The sequence below is a fragment of the Apus apus genome, chromosome 9, assembly GCF_020740795.1.
Source record: "Apus apus isolate bApuApu2 chromosome 9, bApuApu2.pri.cur, whole genome shotgun sequence".
NCBI classification, from domain to species: domain Eukaryota; kingdom Metazoa; phylum Chordata; class Aves; order Apodiformes; family Apodidae; genus Apus; species Apus apus.
The window spans coordinates 4,944,882-4,966,583 of NC_067290.1; the positions used below are offsets into that span (position 1 = coordinate 4,944,882).

A 21,702-nucleotide genomic window follows, 5' to 3' on the forward strand; every position below is an offset into this window, starting at 1 on the left:
GTGTTGAAATAGCCAGGCAAAGCAACCCAAGTCAGCTGGCTATTAAAGCAGGTTCTACAGAAGGAATCACAGAATCCTAGGGGTTGGAAGGGACCTTGAAAGATCATCCAGTCCAACCCCCCTGCCACAGCAGGGTCACCCGGAGCACATCACACAGGAACATGTCCAGGTGGGTTTGAATGTCTCCAGAGAAGGAGACTCCACAACCTCTGTGGGCAGCCTGTCCCAGGGCTCTGTCACTCTCACAGGAAAGAAGTTCTTCCTGATATTCACATGGAACCTCCTATATTCCAGTTTGCATCCACTGCCCCTTGTCCTATCATCGGACATCACTGAACAAAGCCTGGCTCTGTCCTCCTGACACTCACCCTTTACATACTTGTAAACATTGATGAGGTCCCCCCTCAGTCTCCTCCAAGTTCAAGAGACCCAGCTCCCTCAGCCTTTCCTCATCAGGGAGATGCTCCACTCCATCATCTCTGTGGCTCTGTGCTGGACTCTTTCAAGCAGTCCCCTGTCCTTCTTGAACTGAGGGGCCCAGAACTGGACACAATATTCCAGATGTGGCCTCACCAGGGCAGAAGGAACAACAGATAAGGAGAAGGCTTTGCCCAGCCTAGATACATATCAAAACATAATCAAACTGTATCAGGTATAGTTCAGGTACCAGGTATTTACCCCAGAGTCTCATAATACAACTGGTGGTAGAAGTCTTCCTTGAATTGCACGAAAAAAGAGGATTCAGGACAAAACAAATTGTAATCGATTATATTTCATATACTGCACTAGCTTTGGTGGGCAACACAGGTATATTGAATTTGGCTCAAATTCTTTCCTCTGTAAACTACAAACAACAACGTGGAAATCTAGCATGATTTCTAGACAGTTGCTTTGAGTACAAACTACACAGGGATAAAAAATGAAATCACTTTCCAAAACTCATCTTTAAGTACTTGTGTGAAGTAAATGTTGCCTGTCAGGAAATTAATTTAAACCTTTAGTCTCAAATACTTTCACTTAGTGCCAGTGAGAGCAGGACAACTGCCATCTCTCTTAGCAGAGCAGAACAGACACATTCACAGATTCCATGTTTAAAAAAAAAAAAAAAAAAAAAAAAAATCACCTGGAGGAAACATCCTAAAATCCTAAATTATATTCCTTACAAATGAAAGCCCAGCAAAGCCTTCTAGTTGTCAGAGGCAAGTTAAGCTACTTTATATATTTCTAGAGTTATTATAATCAAAGAGGAATGAAACAGATAATTTTAACATTTCCTGGGAAAAGTGGGAAAATTACTGGGAAAATTTATTATTTTTAAATCTGCTTTCCAAATTATTTTACGTGGCTGTATCCATAATCCAACCCCCACACTGTCTGACTATTGGGAATATTTCTTGCTTCTTTGACATATCCAGCAAAAATACAACCAGTGAACCCAAATCTTCAGAGTTTGAGGCCTCTGGATATTCCACACTACTACAGATTCCTTCTGAATGGATAACAAGGATTATGGTTCACATTTACATACACTGTACAGTTGATACCTCTTTCTCCTTTTGGCATAATTTACAACAGCCCTGCATTAAGAGATAAAAATAAATGATGGTGCAACTTTTCCTCAGCAGAGTAACCCAGATTCAAGTGGTCTTCTCTCCAGCTCACAAAGTTACTGAGAATCCCCTCAGGAATTTCAGTCAAAGAAACTTTTCATTTCTATTACCTGGCTTTCTGACATAGCTAAATACTGAAAATATATTTTTTAAAATATACCAACCAATATGTTAAGTAATATAAAGTAGCTCTTACTTGCTGTTTAAGTTTTCACGAGACACTTCTTACAACTGATTTTGATTTACTCTGTAGTCATTCACTGATACAACACCTCTAACACTCTTAAAGATAACCAAGTTACAAGACTACAATGCTATACAATCATCTAGGTAGCCATGTAAAAATCAGATCAGATTAACTCTACAAAGATATGTAATCAAGCACAGCTCAACAGATCGTAGGATTACCAGACCAAATACCTGCTGGGAAATTCAGTATCTCCTTCAAGCAATCATCACCTCCTTTTGGAAACAACTGTGAAGTTGGAATGAAACCATTATTTCACAAACGTTTCACTCAGCAGAGATGGAGGAGCTGCTTCATCTAGTACTACTGGGAGGAAAAGAAAAAGATTGTAGAACCACACCCTAGGTGTACACTGATAGAGATTTTCTTCTGTATTTTAGCCTGAAACAATAGCCAGAGGGTGTCATTTAGGCTATATACACCTTGACAAAGCAAGGGCCACAGTACCTAGGGAATGACAATGAAATGTTTGCATAGCCAAGCAGGGCTGTCTGATCACCAGATTGCAGGGAACGGGCCGTCTAGCACATGCAAACCTCTCTTTGCCTGCCCAACCCCATAATCTGGTCCTGTGTCCTTCCCTCCAGTGACAGGGAAAACCCTTGTTGACTTCAGTGGCTCACGACAAGACCTCACATCCCCAGATACCACTTAATAAACTGGCAGAACTCGTTTTCCCACTGACAACATCTCCTACGTCCTTTATGCAGTCAATGAAAAAAGCGCAGACAGAAAACTGAAATTCTGAAGAGCAAAAGGTAACGGAATTGGATGTTGAAGGAAAAAAAACCATCCAATTAACTGTGCATTCAGCATATTGCTTTTCAAATTTAACTCGTTAAAGCTTCTACACTTCATTTTAATGAAAGCTGCTGTAGGACTTTCCGGCAATTATAGCAGTGTGAAATTGTGCAAGAAACTTCCTTGCAAATAAAACCGTGAGATCTCTAGATTTCAGAACAGGAGTGCACATGATGGACTTACAGTCTCAAAGCTCCTTCCTATCAGGTTTTAGCCCTTCAGTTGCTTTGCATACATTTTTTCAGTGCCAGTGAGAACACTGCATTTTCTATTACACTACCAACAGCTGATGGAAGATGCAGGTCCTGCTTAGTCACAGAAAAGCAGATCAAGAACACTGCGTTCGTTTTCTGGCTATCATAATCCCACCAGAAGAGAAGGGAGGCATAACCAATTACCCTTTCACCTTTTATTATCAATGAAGTTTGTCTATGGGCTACGCTGAAGCTATCAAAAGGGGAAATCGGGGTGGGGGTGAACTTGTAAATAAATGATCTTTCTCATGGGCAAACAGGTTACCACAAAACAGCTTATGCCATAAGGGCTGACAAGCAGAGCTTGCACACAAATAACTGAGCATTCGAGTATTTCCAATCTAAGTGAGCCAATAACCTAGAATATCTACCATCACAGTGGCCATTTCCAAAGCTAGCAACGATGACTCCAAGTGATGTGGGAGCAGCTGGTGTGCAGTTTACTTTGATGAAGTCATACCCCGTAGTAACTGGGGTTACCATGAGAATCTGACTTGCCACAAGGATCAGCCTGGGAGCCACCGTCCCACTGGGCCTGGCTCACAGCTGCACACAACCTGCACAAGCAGGGAGAACTTCTGGCTGTGCAAAGTCTTCTAGCAACAGGAGCACTGATTTCAAGAAATCCACTGCTTTCATGGAAACTGCTTGTACAGTTGTGCTGCTCTTCTGCATTATCCTTTGAATTCCCTTAGCCAGATTTTAACGTTTGCTACTCAAATCTTGAAGTGTGAGCACAAAGCTGTTTTCATCTCTGGGCTGTCACCTACACTGTAAGGATGTCTAGGAAATAATGGTGAGCATCATACAGATGGACAGCTTCCACAGCAGTAGTGATTTTACTCATTAAAACGGAAGAGAAACAATTTTTCAGCATCTTACAGACTATAAAGAATATATGATTACCAATGAAATACTACCAGGATTTGCTAAAGACAAAATCTTCTGCCTTCTAAGTGCTAAGAGATCACGTGTCCCCAGCTGGCCTCTGGTCCTTCCAGCCACAGGCTAAGGTTTAAGAACTGCATGCATTTTCTTTTATAGATCCATTGCAATGGAAGAAATAGCTTTTAAAATATTACCTTAATCTGCATCCTCTTAACCCAATTTATTCAAAAGTACCCTTCACCAAGCCTTTTTGCTTTTCCTACTCTACTTAGGTGACAGTGTTATCAACTCACGTGAAAGTCTGACTTCTACATAATATTTATTGTACTGCTCTTCTCTTACTGAGCATTTGTTGTTAAATATAGAACTGAAACTATACAAAAAGCAATATTTAATCAAGCATAATCAAGACATCACCTTGTCTGTATAGAGATAACCTAGATAACCATACATACCACTTAAGAAGTGTTAGATAACAGTGAGTTTCTGACTTATGTGTATAGACAAATATTTCAAAGGTTCTTATAAAAAATTATATCCTGCTTCCTCACATATTACAGATAGATTGAGGCAGTTTTGTGGCTGCAGTTCCAGTGACAGTCCTGAAAGCCTTGCAATATCACACTAATACTATGGCAATATCTAAGACCTGCAAAGTATCTTTAAAGCATAAAAGATGACACAGTTCTAACATCACAAATTCTATTTATAACATGTGACTCATCTCACCAGAAATAATTAAATATTGTAACCAGAACTTGGATTTAAGGGAAAATATAAAAAGAAGAAAATGAGGGCCAGTCACTGCCTATAATCTCAAAAGCAGCATCCTTTCAAATTGCATGTTTTTCAAGCTATCTCATAAAATCTCTACCATTTCCTTAAACAGTTCAATGCATTTTCCAAGTCAGATTGTAATTGTTTTACAATAATCAGCCCACAAATCCTTAAAACGCTTTGTGTAAATAGTCAATTAAAATGCAATGAAATGAAGAGGAGATTTATCTGATTACAGACTGTGAATAGCTATGCAAAACATCAAAAAAGAAGCATGGCACTGTGTACTGCTACCTTACAATATTTATTTTTATCTATCACAAATTCTCACAGTGTATTTGCCAGCAGTCAAGGACTATAGAGCTCTCTAAGCATCTTTGACATGATTTAAGACAACAAAAATCTACTCAATTGAGCACCTCCCAAGGCTGAATAAAAACAAATTTAAATTTGAAATAAGATGCTGTCTCTTAGTTGTATTTACAACTTAATATTGGAACAAAAGTTTCACTAATGCTTTAATTATTAATTGAATCTGCTGCTGGGAAAATTCTAGAGCTTGAAGCTCTGTGATAAAGGTGCTTCCAGTGAGCCCTCCTGGCCTGGTCCTGGATTTCACTGCACAACCCTGCCCAGCACAGGCTCAAGGGTTCACTGCACAGCTCTCAGGTCTCTCACAGCTCTGGAAACTTCCATTAATAGCAGTTAATATAATAAAATCTCAAAGCTTCTGCTGAATGCCTTAGAGGTTCACGAAGTCTATTTCCCCCAGGACATTTTAATTGTCCAAGACCAGAAGTTCACCTGTTGTTGAACTGTTGTCAAGTGATATAATGCTGAACAGAATTTGCTCCCACCTGCTCTCCTGACAGATCCCTACAGTCATGAAAGCCTTCTGGAGTGTCTTCCTAAGGTGCCTACCAAAGCATGATGATCTCCATTACCACAGAAAACTCAACCCTTGTTTTATTAAGACCAGTACAGTCTAAATACTGCAAGACTGGTACCAGACTACATCACCACACAGCCAGCCTCAGTTCTGGCCTGAGATAACCTCTGAGCACATCTAATGCATCAGGGACCATCACTCAACCAACCTCACCCTGCAACAAAGTAACTGCCTCCTCTGTATCTCCTTCCACAACCATCCAGAAGACCACCTCATCTGAAATAGCTCAGTTACATACAGAGAGCAATCAGAAACCTCCTTGGGATTCCCAGAAGCACTAAGTACAAACAGAACATATGCTGTACAGGTGGCAAAGACCTCTTTTTAACCAAGATTCAACAATCTGATCAATGACAATTGATGAAATCAATTCAAGACCAAGTTACAAACGTTCTGTACTCCTCCTATACTTTGTTGCCAGTTATCTATAAACTGTGATGACAGTACTAGTGAAGTGCTTGAAATAAGTAATACCAAGGGATTCACCTCTCAAAGGATGTATCACAAACACACCTACAAGAAAGGGGGCTGTAGTGTCACTGAAAGGATGAGATGCTTAAACTCTTGTAAAGACATCTCACGGTTTTAACATGCACTGAATAATCTATCAAAACCAAAACCTCATTTTTAAATTGCCCAACCTAATCTGTTTTGTTTTCCATTCTGAGATGCTATAGATTCCTTTGCATTTTTATTAACATGCATATTTCAAAATTCTTTTGGGAGTCAATATAAGAATCTAACACTTTCACCCCAATCACTCCACATATTAACAAGTATTACTGCAAAAATAATGAAGACATCTTTGCTAAAAGCAGATAGGTCCTTTCTTTCTCCCTCCCCAACACAGCCTTGAGGGTGGTGGTTTGCTTTCCTGCTTTTGTTTTCAACAACATACAAGACAGCTGGTAGCAACTGGAAATTTACTGTAGGAAGAGTCAGAGTTCCTCTGGGAGTGAGGGAGGGTTAAGCCCCCAGTCCCAATGAATGACTTGAGGTCTCACAGTTTCTGCTCAGAGCTTTTCTTCTTCCACAGAGCAAAACGAACCAACCTGTTGTCAAATTTTGCAAGAAGCAAAAAGTTGACTCTGTTGAAGTCTGCCAAAGTTACCCCAAGGGAAACTCAATGCTTACGCAGTTCTACTTAAGAGATCACCTTCATCAAAAGAATGGGCTAGACATTTTTTTTTAAAAGAAAACTAAATTAAACACAGGTTAGGAAGAATCTCCTGAAAAACACAACTTGTTTGCCAAAATGTTTCAAGCACTAATTACAGAGTTTGACTCCAAGAACAATTTTCTTCAAATGAAAAAGTGTCAGAGGCTACAGACACGTCAACCCCCTTTTGAGACCTGCACCTCCAAGATGAAGTGAGTGTAGGTGAGCACACTGGCTGTATCTGACAGCACACAAGTTTGAAAAATGTACTTCAGCAAAGTCTTGTTTTAGGATATAAGAAAAATGGATGAACAGGACTAGATTTTCTGCCGCGCTGTTTTAGAATGCATTTACAGATTATAATGAAACAAACTAATGCTTGCTTTGTCACAGCAAAAGTCATGTGGGCAGGGGAATCACACCCTCAGCTGGTTCACAAGCAGTAAGAAATTGACTGTATGAGCTAAAAGATTCTGTTGTGTGAACTACATATGAAGATAACTGCAGCACAGTTGCTTCCAACACACTCTTACATCGATAGCTTTGCTCATCGAGAGAAGACTTCATTGTACAAAGCCAAACTAAATGTTAAAGAGTACTTTAAAATAAAATTTCCACATGATGGATGCCCTTTTCCCTCTTGGGGATATTCCATACCAAAAGCAAGGGAAGTCCATTAAGCCTTTACCTTATTCCTGCAGCTCTAATTTCTACACAGAAGTTCAGCATGGACTGTTACTGCCTCAAAAAGTAACGTGGGAAAACAACCAATTAGTTTCTCACTTTGGTGAAGGTCTGCAAGGATTCCACCAGGAACGACTACATATTATGGATTAGCAGAATAGAAAGAATATAAGAACACTGAAAGAGAAACAGGGAACTGTGAGACACAAATATTGGGAATTTGGGAAGTCTAAATTCAATTTCTAGTTCTTACTTTGATGTGAGCTTGGTTATGTCAAGGAGGGTTAGATACAGAAAAAAGTGTTTGAGACTGTGAACTAATTTTAGTTTCCTGATCCCTACGTGGAACTAGCATCACTGGCAGGTATTAAGGACTCAATCAGGCTTCACAACCACCAGCATGCTGAGAGGAGCTGCCTGATCAGCAAATAGGAAATGCCAGTGACAAAGGTGTGTCTGAAATCCTGCCTCTCTTCACAGCTTGCACATGTTGTCCTGGAATTACACGTTTATGTCCTTTACTCCTTTAAAAGAATAACAGGCATCATTATTTTCCTTTAAAGCATAAGAAAAGGAGAAGCTGGTAATGTTAAGCCCCTTTTTAACACAGTGTTATGACAACGGGAACACTTCATTCAGCAGACCCAGACCCCACTGCCTGCAAGGCTAAAATCCACCCCTCTCCACCGGGCAGGCTGACGATGAAGCTATTCCCACTAAAAGATGCAGAGAAACAGTATGTGGGGAAGGAAACTATTACAACCCATAACCCAGTGGGCACACAGGCCAGTGGGAGCCTGACCTGAAAGCTGAATGTTGTTAAAGAAAGAAAACAGTTCTTGGTTTTGAATTCAATTCTAATAAGTAGACTGTAAAGTCATGTTTCCTCCTTCGCTCCCTCTCCAGGCCATGAATATTTAATTCTTTTATGCAAACTGGAAGAGTTGCAATGCAAGGTTAAATTAGCCTAAATAACCTTGAAATGCTTTTGTGAAGTTGGGCCTCTGAGTCAACTCCCAATCTGTAGAGAAAGAACTTCCTTACACAGGGAGTTCTGTTGATTGCCGTGTTTAAAACACCCTGTGGTACCACGACAGAAGTCGTGAGGTGAGAGTCGACCGGACAAAATTTACACCTTTGGTTCACCTTTGTGTTAGGATCCAAGGTTTAGACAGTCCAATTATGTAATAAATGCTCATTCCTCAATTTTTAATGCAAAATTCTTCTCGGCAAAAGGAATCAGCTACATTATTCTCCAGATTTTATTTGATAACACGACGCATACACATGCTGCCACGTTTTGCTGCTCCCCTAGTTCATTAAGTGCAAGTTCCTCTTCATTAATGCTTTTTCTTTTGCTTTATTTTGCAGCAGGCCCAGCTCCCTACAGACCAGCTACAGGTATATGCCAAGTCAGTTGTCTCATTCATAGATCATAAAGCAACCAAAATAAATAGACCTCTGGAAGCCTGACAGAGCTACAAAGTTTCACTTTTAATTCTCAAAGTGTTTTATGAACTTCCTTCAGATCATTCACATGGTTGGAGTCAGTGTGGAGAAGCTGCATCTCAATGGTCAGCCTATGCAAAAACAGTTTCATGATCTCTCTCCAGAGGGGGAGGGGGGGAAAAAAAGATTACTCTCCACCCTGCCAGCTAATCTTTAAAATCTGGAAACCTTAGATGCTTGCATTTTAAGAGGTAGAAATAAGAAAGAATGTGCGAAAATCCTTATTAGTAAAATCTTTACTAGGATAATGTGTATGCTTATTGTTATAAATTCTGTTTTAGCACTTGAATGATTTGCCTATTCAGGGAAGTAAATTAAATATTCAACACAACTATTAGACTGTAACTTGGCAATGAAGTAATAAAGCTATCTTTCAAATGCCCAAGAACTTATACATCCACTTGGAAGATGGCAAAATGGCACAAGTGCTTCTGAACGCTGCAGCACAGCTGCCTATTGCATCTCCCTCTTACAGGTCAGTGACCACTGACTCTGGTTCTAGAAGTGGATTTTTACCAAATTTTAGCAACAGTAGCAATTCTATATTCAATAGGCATTTTGATTCAGCCTCAGGATAGAACATTACCTCTCAGTCTTACTATCCCGTGCCACCTGGCTTCAGTTTCATTGCTGTGTGTAGCTCACAAGTAGGGAAGTGCTGAACCAGATCATCTCCTGAGGTTCCTGGCAAGTCCTGCCTTCTACGATCATAAACCAAGTTGAAAACTCCATCCTCCATTTCTAACAATGTCAAATACATGAGTCAGGCCTAACTGATCTAGTATGTAAAACGAGGCCTATTCTATAGCATACTTCTCAGGAAGCCTAATGGAACTGTGCTGGGGCCAACAAAAATCAAAGTTTTAGAACATTGCTCTGCTATAAAACAACTCTTAAACAAACAAACAAAGGGAACACCACAAATCAGATTCTTCACCATTTTTTTTCCATTCCCTTTTACAAACTTACCAATCATCTACAGCTTTCATTCATTATTTGCTTACAAGTTCCAGTAGCATTGTTACTCTTGAAACAAACTGGGCCACTAATTGGCTTTTGCTAACCACCAGTGAAAGGTCACTCTCGTTTAGCAGTGCACTTCAGAATTAAACATAACACACCGACACAACACAGAAAGGGATCAGTGTTCACAGACTCGCACAGATGATAGCGAGAATCAAAATATCTCAGCCCAAGAGAATCTGCCACCAGTGCTGGTCCCACAGCTGCCTCAGGATTACTTGTGGCTGAATAAATAAATAAATGAAATCCAACTACAGACAGGGTAAACACGAAAGCAACCTATGCCCTACCTGACTTTGTCGAGATTGTATATTAATTTAATAATAACGCTCATCACGTCACTGCCTGACAGGCCTTGAGTCCCAGATGCAAAGTGTCAGGACTGAAAAATCGGTCTCCTCTTTCCCATCCACGTCCTCTCGCAACTAGTCAGGAGGAGGAAAACTTCTCCCTGCGCTCTCCAAGAACGACTCGCACTCACCTTCTCGGCAGAGTCGCATCGCTTCTCGGTTTCTTCCATATTCCTTGAAACTTTCTTCTAATGCTGTTCCTGAAAGGGGAAAAAAAAAAAAAAAAGCCACAAGGTCTCAGCCCAGGCACGGAGCGGAGCGCAGGGCTGACCCCCGCTGCTGGAACCCATTTCCCTACGGGAACAAACCAGCACATCAGGGACGGGCGCTGCTCCCGCCGCGGCAACCGGCACCGCTTCGGAGAGCCCGGGACCCACCGGAGCGGGGCCGGGGCCACCCGGAGCCTCCTGCCTGCGGCGGGGGCTGCCTCACCTGCCGCGGGGGCTGCCTCACCTGCGGCGGGGGCTGCCTCACCTGCGGCGGGGGCTGCCTCACCTGCCGCGGGGGCTGCCTCACCTGCGGCGGGGGCTGCCTCACCTGCCGCGGGGGCTGCCTCACCTGCCGCGGGGGCTGCCCCCGCCCCGAGCTGAATCCAGGGCAGGAGGTGCCGGCCTCCGGGAACGGCTCAGACCTCCTCGCACCGTGTCCCGGATTACGGGAACTAGGGCAGGCGTCTCTTTCCAGCCCCCGGGGCCGGGGGGCCGCCGCCTCGGTCACCGCGTACCGGACAACGAGGAGGAACGGACCCAACCTCCGGGGGCCCCCGCCGTGTCGTAGCTGGGGGGGGGGGGGGGGGGGGGGGGCCCGCACCCGGGGGCACCCCGAGGGCCAAACCGCTGAAGAGGCGTCGGAAGGCGGACGGGGGGGGGGTAAAGGAGGGGTGGGTGAAGGAACCGAGCCGCTCACCGTCGTTCCCGTGAAGTTTAGCAGCATCGACCCAATGGCTCCAGGGTTGCCCCAGCATCGCCTCGGGGCTGGGCAGGGACCTGCGCTCCCCGACGGCCGCCATTGCCGCTGCGGCGGTGGCGGCGGGGCCGGGGCCGCTCCCGCCTCCTCCGCCTCCTCCGCCTCCCTGGCCGTGGCGGGGCCGCCGCTGCCGCTGCCTGCCCGGGGCCGCCGCGCTGCGCTGCTCCCTCCTGACGTCACCCGCGGCCCGCGCCGACATTCTTTCCGCTGCTATAATGTAACGAGAAAAGGGGGGGGGGGGGGGGGAGAAAGTCATCGGGCTCTTAAGGTGGCGCCGCGCTTTTTAAGGAAGCGCTGTCAGCCCCGCTTTTCGCCTCCCCCTCCCGGCGGGGTTGGGGTGGGGGGGATGAAGGGGGAAACCTGCGGCCTTTAGGGCGGTGTCGAACTCACCTCTGCGGCGGCCCGGGGGGCAGGAGTCGGGTGCCCATTATTGTACGGGGCGCGCTCCCTTCCTCTTCACCGTGTAGGTGAGGCGCGTTTGGGTGTTTTGCGCTAACAAAGCAGCGGAAGGAGGACAAGGGGGGTACTCGGGGGGGGGGGGGGGTAGGGGAGGTGGGCAAAGCTACGCCGCCCGCCAGGCTCTCCCCGGCTCCATGAGCCGCCTTTTTCTCTCGCCGCACCACGGCCCCGCGACCCTACGAAAACAACGGCCGCATCACAACCCCGACTGGCACCCGCTGCCCCGGGAAGGGGAGGGCGAGGGGTAAGGGAAAGTGGGGGGGGAAGGGGGGGGGGGGGGAAAGGGTTGGGGAACGGAAGAACGGACGCGACGCAGCGGGGCGGAGCCGGGGCTTGCGCGAGCCCCGCCCATCCTCACCGGTCCACCTTAAACCCGGTGCCTCCTTAAAAGCAGCCGGGAGCAGGAAACTCGCTCCGGGCGGGCGGCGGCCCCGGGCCGGGGGGGGGGGGAGACGCCGCCCGCCCGGAGCGAGTTTCCTGCTCTCCCCTGCCTTCGTTATCCTAACCTGCCTCCCAGGGACGGGTCCTGTCATTTCTTTTCCCACAACACGTTTGTTTTGGTTTGTTTTTTTTTTTTGTTTGTTTAAATCGTTATTTTTAACCTAAAGTTTCGGGCTGGCGTCGGGCGGTGTGAAAAAAAAGTGAGGATTTTCCTGCCCGAAAAACAAAACAACAAACACAACGAAACAACAAACAAACCACAAAGTAAAAAAAAAACAACACAAAAAAAACACAAACCCACAACAAACTCTCAGCAACAAAATTTCAGTTCTGCAGAAATCGAGTTATTTGATTTAAAAAAAAAAGAACAAACAAGCAAGAAACGACTCTGGGTTTAGAATCCACCGATGGATGTTCTTCCCCCATCGACAAAAATGTTGAAGTACCCGTGTCAGGCTGAACTCTTGGGCCATGATATGCTAAGGCTTCTGGGCACACCTGATGCTCCTTGTCAGGAGCAGCACCAACAAAGAGATTTTAAAACCCACACATCAATCTGATCTGCTGCCTCCTCTGCAGGTTGGTTAGGTGGAAAGCACAGGACTCAGTGCCGTCCAGGGAACAGCTGGAGGATCAGGTGTGTGTACTTGGAAAACCAGACACCAGAAATCAAGACTGTAAATAAATGTCACAGTCCTGCAGTGAGGTGTGTGCAGGCCCAGCTCCACTGCTCCCACTCCAAGTGTGGAACTGTACCCAGCTACAGGTGTTACTTTCCAAATCCACACACATATAAGATGCATAAATCCAAGCTGGTCAGATAATCGCCATATGGGATAGGTTGTAATGACAAGAACAGTTTCAGTGTTCCACACAACTGATAATTTATGTCACACTCAATCTTGTAAAACTGCAGAGCTAACAAGGAATAGCAAGTGAGATTTTTCCTCTCCTCTTGATCACTAACTTAACTCCTTAAAAACAGGCAAACACCATGAGATTTAGATAAAGAGCAGTAACGACTTGTACTGCAGGCATTTATAGCAGGATTCATTAACAAAGGGTATCAGGTTCCTGAGCTGCGCCCTGATCTTTCAGTTACATGTGTTTGTAACTGTACTGTAGCTTCTTCCCAAAACAGTGGAACTCCAGCCTAGGTCTGAGCATGAGTAAAGGTGTTTATCTGAGAGGAGTCTCAAGATAAATAAGGAATGGAGGGCATTACTGTTTCACTGTCAAATAGTATACTTTGTAATACAGAAAACTACTTACAATTAAAGCTAAGAACATGACTGGAAGAAAACTGTCAGTCAGGTGCTGAACAATTTCTGAACAGAACCCTGAAAGGAAAATAAAAACCTAGAAGCCATTTCTTTCAAGCTTAGTTGAAGTGTTCCACAAATGGAGTCTAATACAAGATCCACAGCTGAATTCAGACTCCAGCAAGGATAAGGCAAGGTACAGACAGAATTATACTCTCAGTGTGAAATATTCTCATTTCTATGCCAAACTTGAATTCAGTTACACAGCTCTCCTTTGTTCTTGAAGATGTCAGGAAGCTGCCTCAAGCTGCACTTTGAAAAAGATCCCCGATGCATCCAAGTGTCCATCAAATTCATAAAGGCTTTTGCTCTCATTGCTTTTCCATAGGTCATAAAGCAAACGTAGTGAGGGGTGATGCCACAGAGCCACAGAACACCAAGTGGCAGGTAGTGACAGATTATACCACATAATATGTTCACACATCACGTGGCTCTTTTCTTTAAATACTACTGATTATGGACATCAAATCACGCAAAAGTAAAATGGCTTCATTTGGCAAAACTACACTGGTTAACTAACTGCTTTAAAAAGCAGATATATTTTCAACTTTTCACTTTCTAAGGTTGACTCTCACCAAGTTACTCAAAAGTGCCTCTTTCTTCATAAGTGCCAGCCAAACGGTTAAAGAACACCACCTTTATTTCATACATCTTTCATGATCTCATTTCTTGCTCTTTCCAACGGGTTGCTACATTTCTTGCCCTCCCTCTTTCATGACTTTTCTTTTCCCCCCCCCTCTTGTATTCCCACTCAAGATCTAATTCTGCAGCCTGGGCCTCAGGCTGCCCGTTAGTAAAATATTTTCCCACTATGTCGTGAATACATCAGTATTCCAGCAGAGGGAGGAAAAGTGGCAGCAGAAAGATCAGTTCATCAGTTCAATGCACCAGACAGATTAGTCAGAGAGCAGCAACGGGGGCAGATGCAAAACCAATTTTACAAGGGCTGGAGGTGGAAAGAATTTCATTTTTCCACAAACTCACTATACTGAGTATATTTTTTTTAACCACACAAGTCCAATTCTCTTAAGTTGTTTCCATAGGGCTATTCACAGATGCACTGATGATTCTAGGAGAAAATACATAAAACCCTCACATTTCAGCATGTTAAAGGGACGTGAGAATTGAGAACACATGTACAAGTTGTAGGCTTTGAGCAGAGGTGACTATTACAAACCTGAGACATCCAGGCCAAGAGTACAATTATCCAAAAGTTCCCTTGGTAATCAGCTGAGAGCCAGGGATACTTTGGGGATGAGTTTGGTCCCTCCTGGTCCAAAGCACTTTTCCAAAAAGCCCTCCTCTTCCCACTGACCACAGAAGTCACCAAGGATGACCATGCACATAAATCAAGCTCCTCCATTAGGCACCCAGAATTAAGTGAGATGAATCTGGTCAGAAGTGAGCAGAACACTCAAGTGTGGAAAGTGCTGCCTAAAAGCCAGTGTTCCTGAAAATAATCAAAAGTGGCCCAGAAATGCTACAATTCAAAGGGCTTAACTGAGGAAGCAAAATAGCCCAAGTAGTAGCATTGGGACTGAGATGGTGTGTGAATAACCACAGATTGCTTGTATGTGTGAATGAGAACAGCTATTCAGAGAATGGAGAGAAAAAACATGGGGGGATGAGTTAGGCTCGGATAAAAGTGGAGAAGGAAAAATGTGAGGCAGGCAAAGAGCAGAAAACAGTGGATGATGTAGAGAAAACAGCCAAGTAATGGGGTGAAGAAAGCACAAACAAATAAACAAAAAATATAACACAGCCTGCAAAGGGCAAGACACAACCAAGTCAAGAAGAGGAAACAACACACAGCAAAAAGGAAAAAAACCAACCCACATAGTTGTAAAGCTCACTGAGTAAATTTAACAACATATTAAACATGGCTGGTGACACTATGATCAAATGTATGCCTACAAACAGCATGCAACTGCTTCAAACTGCAGAGGATGGTTAGTCTGTGGCATGACTCTGCAGGCACATATTTTTTCATCTGCACCAGCAGGTTTCATTCCTTCACCAGCTGGCCTGGGCCAGCTGTTCAAACAGGGAGCACCTACCTCAGCTGCTGGGTTAGAATCTTTTAAGATAGCCTCCATATAGCACCTGAGATAGGATAATTCTCAGCTGGAATGAAAAAGGAAGGATGGCTCTGCAGGTGAACTCTTTTAAGAACAGAAGGAGTAAAATGGCCTGATTCTCCCATCATTTTCCACAATGAAAGTGAAAGGATACAAGAATGGAAGTGTGAAAGGAAAAACCAGGGAGAACCTCTGAGGGTGTCGCTTCATCAGCACTCAGAAAAAAGAAAAATGGTGAATTCATTAAAAAGTCTGTCAATCAAAAGATCTGAGGGGCATTATGGCATTAAAGGAAATCAAAGAAGATCATTCTAGCCAAAAGGTATGAAATTACATTTTGTGTATTTTAAAATATGTCTCCAGCATAAGAATGTAATTGGACAAGTAGGGAAGCACGAGATTAAAAGTTCATATAAATAAGCATGGCCAGATGATGAGAGAACTAGGCAGCCACAATAAAACAGGCCACTCTGTTTAAACCCCACTATAGAAAAATATTAATCCATTAAGAAAAAAAAAAAATTATGGTAATCTGTAATCACTTTCACCTCCAGTGAAATCAAGCAACTTCTCCTGTGTATCTGCCTATACACAGGACTGTCATCCTGCAGAATAATCATCCTGAGCAGAACACAATAAAAAATTATACAACAAACCACACCAGCCTATTATCCTTTTCCCACCAATCCTGGAAACAGGATATATACTTTTATTTATGAGCAACACTTCAAAGGGGGAGCTGAAGATGCTCCAAAGTGCTGGAATACAGCTACTTTAAATAGTGGTATATTAAATTGTTGTGGATACTTGATACTAGCTACCAGTAGCAGAGGAAGGAAGAATACTGTTAAGATTAGAAAACTTATGAGGAGAGGGAATGGGGGAATACAGGCTGATAAATGTATGTAAATCTGAGAAGAATTCTGCATCAGAATGCAGTGGATGCCTCCAGACTTCACAATGACTATGCTGAAGACAACATAAAATTTTTACAACCAAATTATAGACCCATATTCAGTATCTAACAGAACATTGTAAGCACTTTCTTCTCTACTTAACTCTCAAACACGTCTTAAATGCAAGTCAAGTTTATGCAAAAATTGATGTTGCAATCTAAAACTGGACAAGGAGCATAAGGAACATAGGAACACAGAACCTTGTCCTGCTCAGATGTCACTAAATACTGTCAATTCTCAAAGAGACTTTTACAGAAAAAAACACCAAATAGTGACACAGTTCTCAAGTGTTAAAGGTAAACAGGTAAAATCATGCAAATTATTTGGAAATCAAACCAATATTTATGCATTTTACATAAGGTATTGAAATCACCTCTTGAATTTGGAAATGTTAAAACATCCAACTACCCTGCAAGGGCAGGGACAACTCAGGCTGCTCAGAGCCCCATCCAACCTGCCCTTGGATTCTTCCAAGGATGGGGCTTCCAGAGCTTCTCTGGGCAACCTTTGCCAGGGTCAAATGATGCCCACCTATGATGTGAAGCTGCCTGAGTCCTCTTACCTACAGAAGTTTGACATTCTGATGAACATCAAATCAGGGATCCCGAGAAGCCTGGCACATGAGAATTTAAATTTATACCTTTTTTCTCACATTTGGCTGCTGCTTGCTGATGGTACCTGCACTGACCATACACTTAGCAAGTTAGCAACAAAATACCATATAAACTGGACATGGACAAGTCCTTGGAACTTGTCCCATGCAAACAAGGTTGCTAAGGGAGTTAGGCTGAAAGGTCACAGATGTGGACCAGGAGATTGGTGGCACCCTGACTAAACTGCTGTGTTCAAAGGCTGGTAATGTCTCAAAATCAAACTGTGATCAGTCATAAATGGAAGGGGGCGGATACTGGGCTAAATCCTATTCAATATCTTCTAAAATTATCTGGCTGATGGGAGTAAATGCATCCTCACCAAATCTGCAGATCACAGGAAACTTGGAAGAAAGGTAGATGCATCTGGAGGAAGTGTCACTGTGTACAGTGACTGACAGGCTGGAAGACTGGGCCAGTTCAAGGAATATTAAAAAAAACTGTATAGAGTCCAAAAGAAGGCCACCGAAGTGATTAAAAGGCTGGAAAACTTACTGAAGAAATGAGAAAGAACTGGGTTTTTTTGGTCTAAAGAAGATGTGGGACGTAATCACAGTCTTCCAACACATAAGAGACAGTTACAGAGAAGATGGAAGTACTCTCTTCACAAGAAACACAGTGACAGGCACAAGTTGCTTCAGAAGTCCTCTCTGGATACAAGAAAAAAATACCCACTGTAAGAACAATTAAATATTAGAACAGGGTGCCCGGAGAAATGGTGGACTTTCCCTTGCTGGAAATACTTAACAGCTGGCTTGATCAAGCCTTGGATAACCTGATTTCAACAGAAGGTTGGAGAAGATGATGTTAAGATCTTCCAATCTAGACCTTCTAATGATTATATGAAAATCTGATAGATGTTGTGGCCCTGTTTAGTGATAAGGAGCAAGGAAGTAGATAAGAACAATGACCATTTTAGTTTGCAACCCCGGGCACACTGGGTTCACTAATCCACACACTCCTCAGGCTGCTGGAAAACCCAGGGGAAGAATTTTGGTACAGAAACCTCAGATGTTACAATGTTGCCTATTGCAAGAGCCACACCATGACAAACATTCCTTGCTCTTGAGCCCGGAAAGATTCTGTCACTTCTGTTGTGCAGACCAGCTCCATGCTAACTTTAATGGCCCTTTTTGCTGCAATCTATTTTAAGATATATTAAAAGATGATTTGCACAGGCAATACTAGCCAGGCTGTAACAGGCTGGATGTCATGCCAAAAGTATACAAAACGGTGAAATGAGTATGATAATAAAGAGATAAATGTAAAGGAAATGGAGAAAGAAACAGGTATTATTTCAATGAACTAGCAATACCTGATAAAATAATCTGCACTAGCAGCTTTTGGGCCAAAATTTCAATTTATCATCATCTTCTCTTTTTCCTTACATTCTGTCAGGAACACTAGTCACAGAGAAGAACCCCACTGTGTTAGGCAGCTGTACAGTCTTTGCCTCAGTTTACAACTCTGCTTTCTGAACTTGTAAGGTAACTGGTATGGCATATACCAGAGCCTAACAGCCTTCAAATGCTTTCAAGCATCATGGAAATGTGGAAATAGGACAAAATATAATTTTTCAGAAGTTTACTTTGTCTAAAATACAACAAATACATTAAAAATAGGTCAGTTTGCCACATCTTAACTTGTCCAAATCACTTAATCTAAGGGAATGGGACATAAATCCAACTTACTTTTATCTTTTTAATTTTGTCTGCTCCATGCATTGAACTCTCTTTACACTGATTGTAAGGTTGCTTTATTTCCCACTGCAACATATATTAAACACCTGCATTTTAAAAAAGAAAAAAAAAAAAGGCTCCCCACTGCATCTGGTAACACTTTTGCTTTGCAACCCTGCTAATATCCTGTTCTCCACGCTTCTCACAGCTAAAGTATGTGAATATTATGCTTAGGGAAAAGACTTGGGTAAGCATATCACAGTACCTTGCAAGTATGGTGAATCGCTGGGTTGATTTATCAATTGATCTTCATCTGTTCAGATTTTGGAAGCTTTTTCTATCTTGTACCTGATTAATTCTGAAAGAAAACAAAAAAGAGTACAGCAATAAGCCATTCTGAAACCTTATCTCCACTTCAGAACTACAACTGTATCTACTTAAAAAACTGATAAGAAGCACTTTTATCAATTTTACAAGCACAGTTTCTGCAAGGGATTTAAAACTGAAAGGTAAGCAGGGAGCTCTTATGCACTCATATGTGCAGAGCAGCTCTTTAAATGGCAGCCTGACACTACCAGAAAGGTATGCATTGGGTGAAATCTCAATCTTCAGCCCAGTTACTGCACTTATATCGACTAGTACAGAGCAGATTTCCAAGCAGACAAGTTGTGCCTGTATCACAAGCTGGTAACACGACAGCACGGGATTTTCCACATGGGATTTTTCCAGAATACAGCACGACTCCAACAACAGGGGCTCCCGGTGCACAGGCATTGATGTTTTTACCACCATGTCAAAGAACGTGGATAGCTAAAAATGATCCCTCACGTAAGAGTCATTAGGGACTACTGCTGTATTGCTGATGAAGATTTTAACAAAAATCAGAGAGATGAACAGATCGAGGCCTTTTCCACAAAAGGAACCTTTAAAACTTCAAGCTCAGGTTTTTAAAATCCTTTCATTCGCTGTTTATAAACTTACTATATCAACAAAATTCAAGCCAGGTTTGCTTTGGTTTAGCATAAATCAATGCCTACTTGGTTAAAGCTAAACCAAAGCCTTGTTAAAATAAAGATCAACCATCCTTGTGCACAGGTTATACTAAAGATCAATAGTTTCTTTTTATATGTGCTCTGAAATGAAGTTGGTGATTTTTTTTCATCTACTAAAAAGTCAAGAACATAGATATAAATAAGCCAGTACAGCACTGGGACCAGATGACACTCCAAAGAAAACTACTATTTTCCCCTCCAAGGATTAAAGTCCAGACAAGAGGAATGCAGTCCAAGAGGACACCCAAGCTGTTCCACAGTCTGTAGGGCTCTGCCCCAGTGGAAGGTGGAGAACTAAAGCTGTTCCTGCCTTCTGCTGCTGCTCTGGGAAGCTGTTTGCAAACTGAGCTGATGTCTTTAAAGTCTTCTTATGCACTAAGTATAAACACCATTTTTTTTTTCCCTTCTCTTTTAAACTGCAGGTTAGCAGCTGACACACCCTGACTGAGATCACCTACAGATATACCTACTATTTCTAACTTTTACTCTGCCCAGTGACATACTTGATTCTAAGAAGTACATCCAAACTTAATTACATTCTACTTACTTCATAAAATCTGAAGTTTTCTTGTCTTCAGTGGACATTTGAGAGTAAGTCCAGTGTTAATCTCTCTCTCCTTTGCAGTCATTGCTCTGCTTTATGGTTAATAAAACTGATCTTTAACAAATTTCTACACTAATAAGTCTCCAAAAACATATTTCCTTGTTAAACACACAAATCTCATTGAATACTACAGTATAAACTTTTCTCTTCAACTCTTGCTGCTCACTAGGAAAGGCAATGCAGTATTTGTCAAAAATCCTTCTTCTCCTTGGTTTGTTTAGGACAGGAGACTCTGAATTCATATGGACCATCACCTTCACAGATCAGTCAGTGTTTAGATTCCAAGTCCCAATCCCTTGAAGCATATCACCTCCCTGCTGTGGAAGTAACTCACTCCTTTATCCCCACCCCATCTTGATGGGATCAGAGAGCTCTGCATGCAAAATGGCTTGTGGTTTGTTTTTTTTTTATCCTGACATAAATGCTATTTGTTACATAAAAGGCAAGTTCCATTGCTTCATACAAAAATGAAGAGAAAAACTATCCATACGACTTCTCCAAAGACTTAAACATCTAGAAATAGGGCAGTAAGTAAGTGGCAAGTACAAAAAACAGACCAGATGAGAGCGATGGAAGAATCAGCAAATTTATGTGGAGGAGAGAGCAGAACATACTATGTCACCACCTGTGAATTTTGCTGTAGGGATTACATCTGGAGTTGAGTTTGAGGGAAGCTAGGAGAGGAAATTTCAAAAGAGGAAAGTGACAGCTTAACGACCCTTTAAAGAGAACGCTTTCTCTGGATAATGGGTGGCAAAGAACACGAATGATTCTTGTTCAGAATTTACAGCAGGTCAATTACAGCCACAACTGGCTGCAAAGAGAAATGCAAGGAAGCCAGGGGAAGCCAGCTCTCTCTCCAGAAGGTAAGCACTTCAGTACCCTGGAAAAAGGAGAGCATCCAGAGATGGAAAGATGGCAAAAATAGCCAAAATACCATCCCAAGAAAACAGAAAGAGGCCTGCATTTTCAAACCAGCAAAGCAGACTTAGCGTTATGTCACTCTCAATGCCTGACTCTCAAAGAAACTTAGTTGCAATTGCTACTTAATACTTTGAGGAGTTCCTGATTTGCAAGACCAGAAACCACACCTAGCAGAGCAAAAGGTACATCCCAGTCAAAATTGTATCTACACAGACGTGTATATTAAAGGCATAATGTGTATTACCCATTTGAGGGAAACATACTTACATGAAAATTTTAATTGCAAAGCAACTCATTAAAATAATGGCAATGTAAATGTA

The 21,702-nt window shown here is 42.6% G+C and overlaps 1 protein-coding gene across 3 annotated transcripts in view; it reads right to left on the reverse strand.

Moving 5' to 3' along the window:
• ATXN7 (ataxin 7) overlaps positions 1 to 21,702 on the reverse strand; it is an 87,029-nt gene that overhangs the window by 50,835 nt on the left and 14,492 nt on the right. For 2 of the 3 annotated variants that reach the window (XM_051627798.1, XM_051627796.1), the window contains exons 2-4: positions 19,068 to 19,160; positions 11,158 to 11,427; positions 10,383 to 10,451 (exon numbers count right to left, since the gene is read on the reverse strand). In XM_051627798.1, coding sequence (XP_051483758.1) covers positions 10,383 to 10,451; positions 11,158 to 11,416 — 328 coding nt within the window. In that variant the 5' untranslated portion in view covers positions 11,417 to 11,427; positions 19,068 to 19,160. Of the gene's footprint in view, positions 1 to 10,382; positions 10,452 to 11,157; positions 11,428 to 11,607; positions 11,717 to 19,067; positions 19,161 to 21,702 lie in introns of those variants that run through there. The other variant, XM_051627797.1, reaches the window with a different exon arrangement.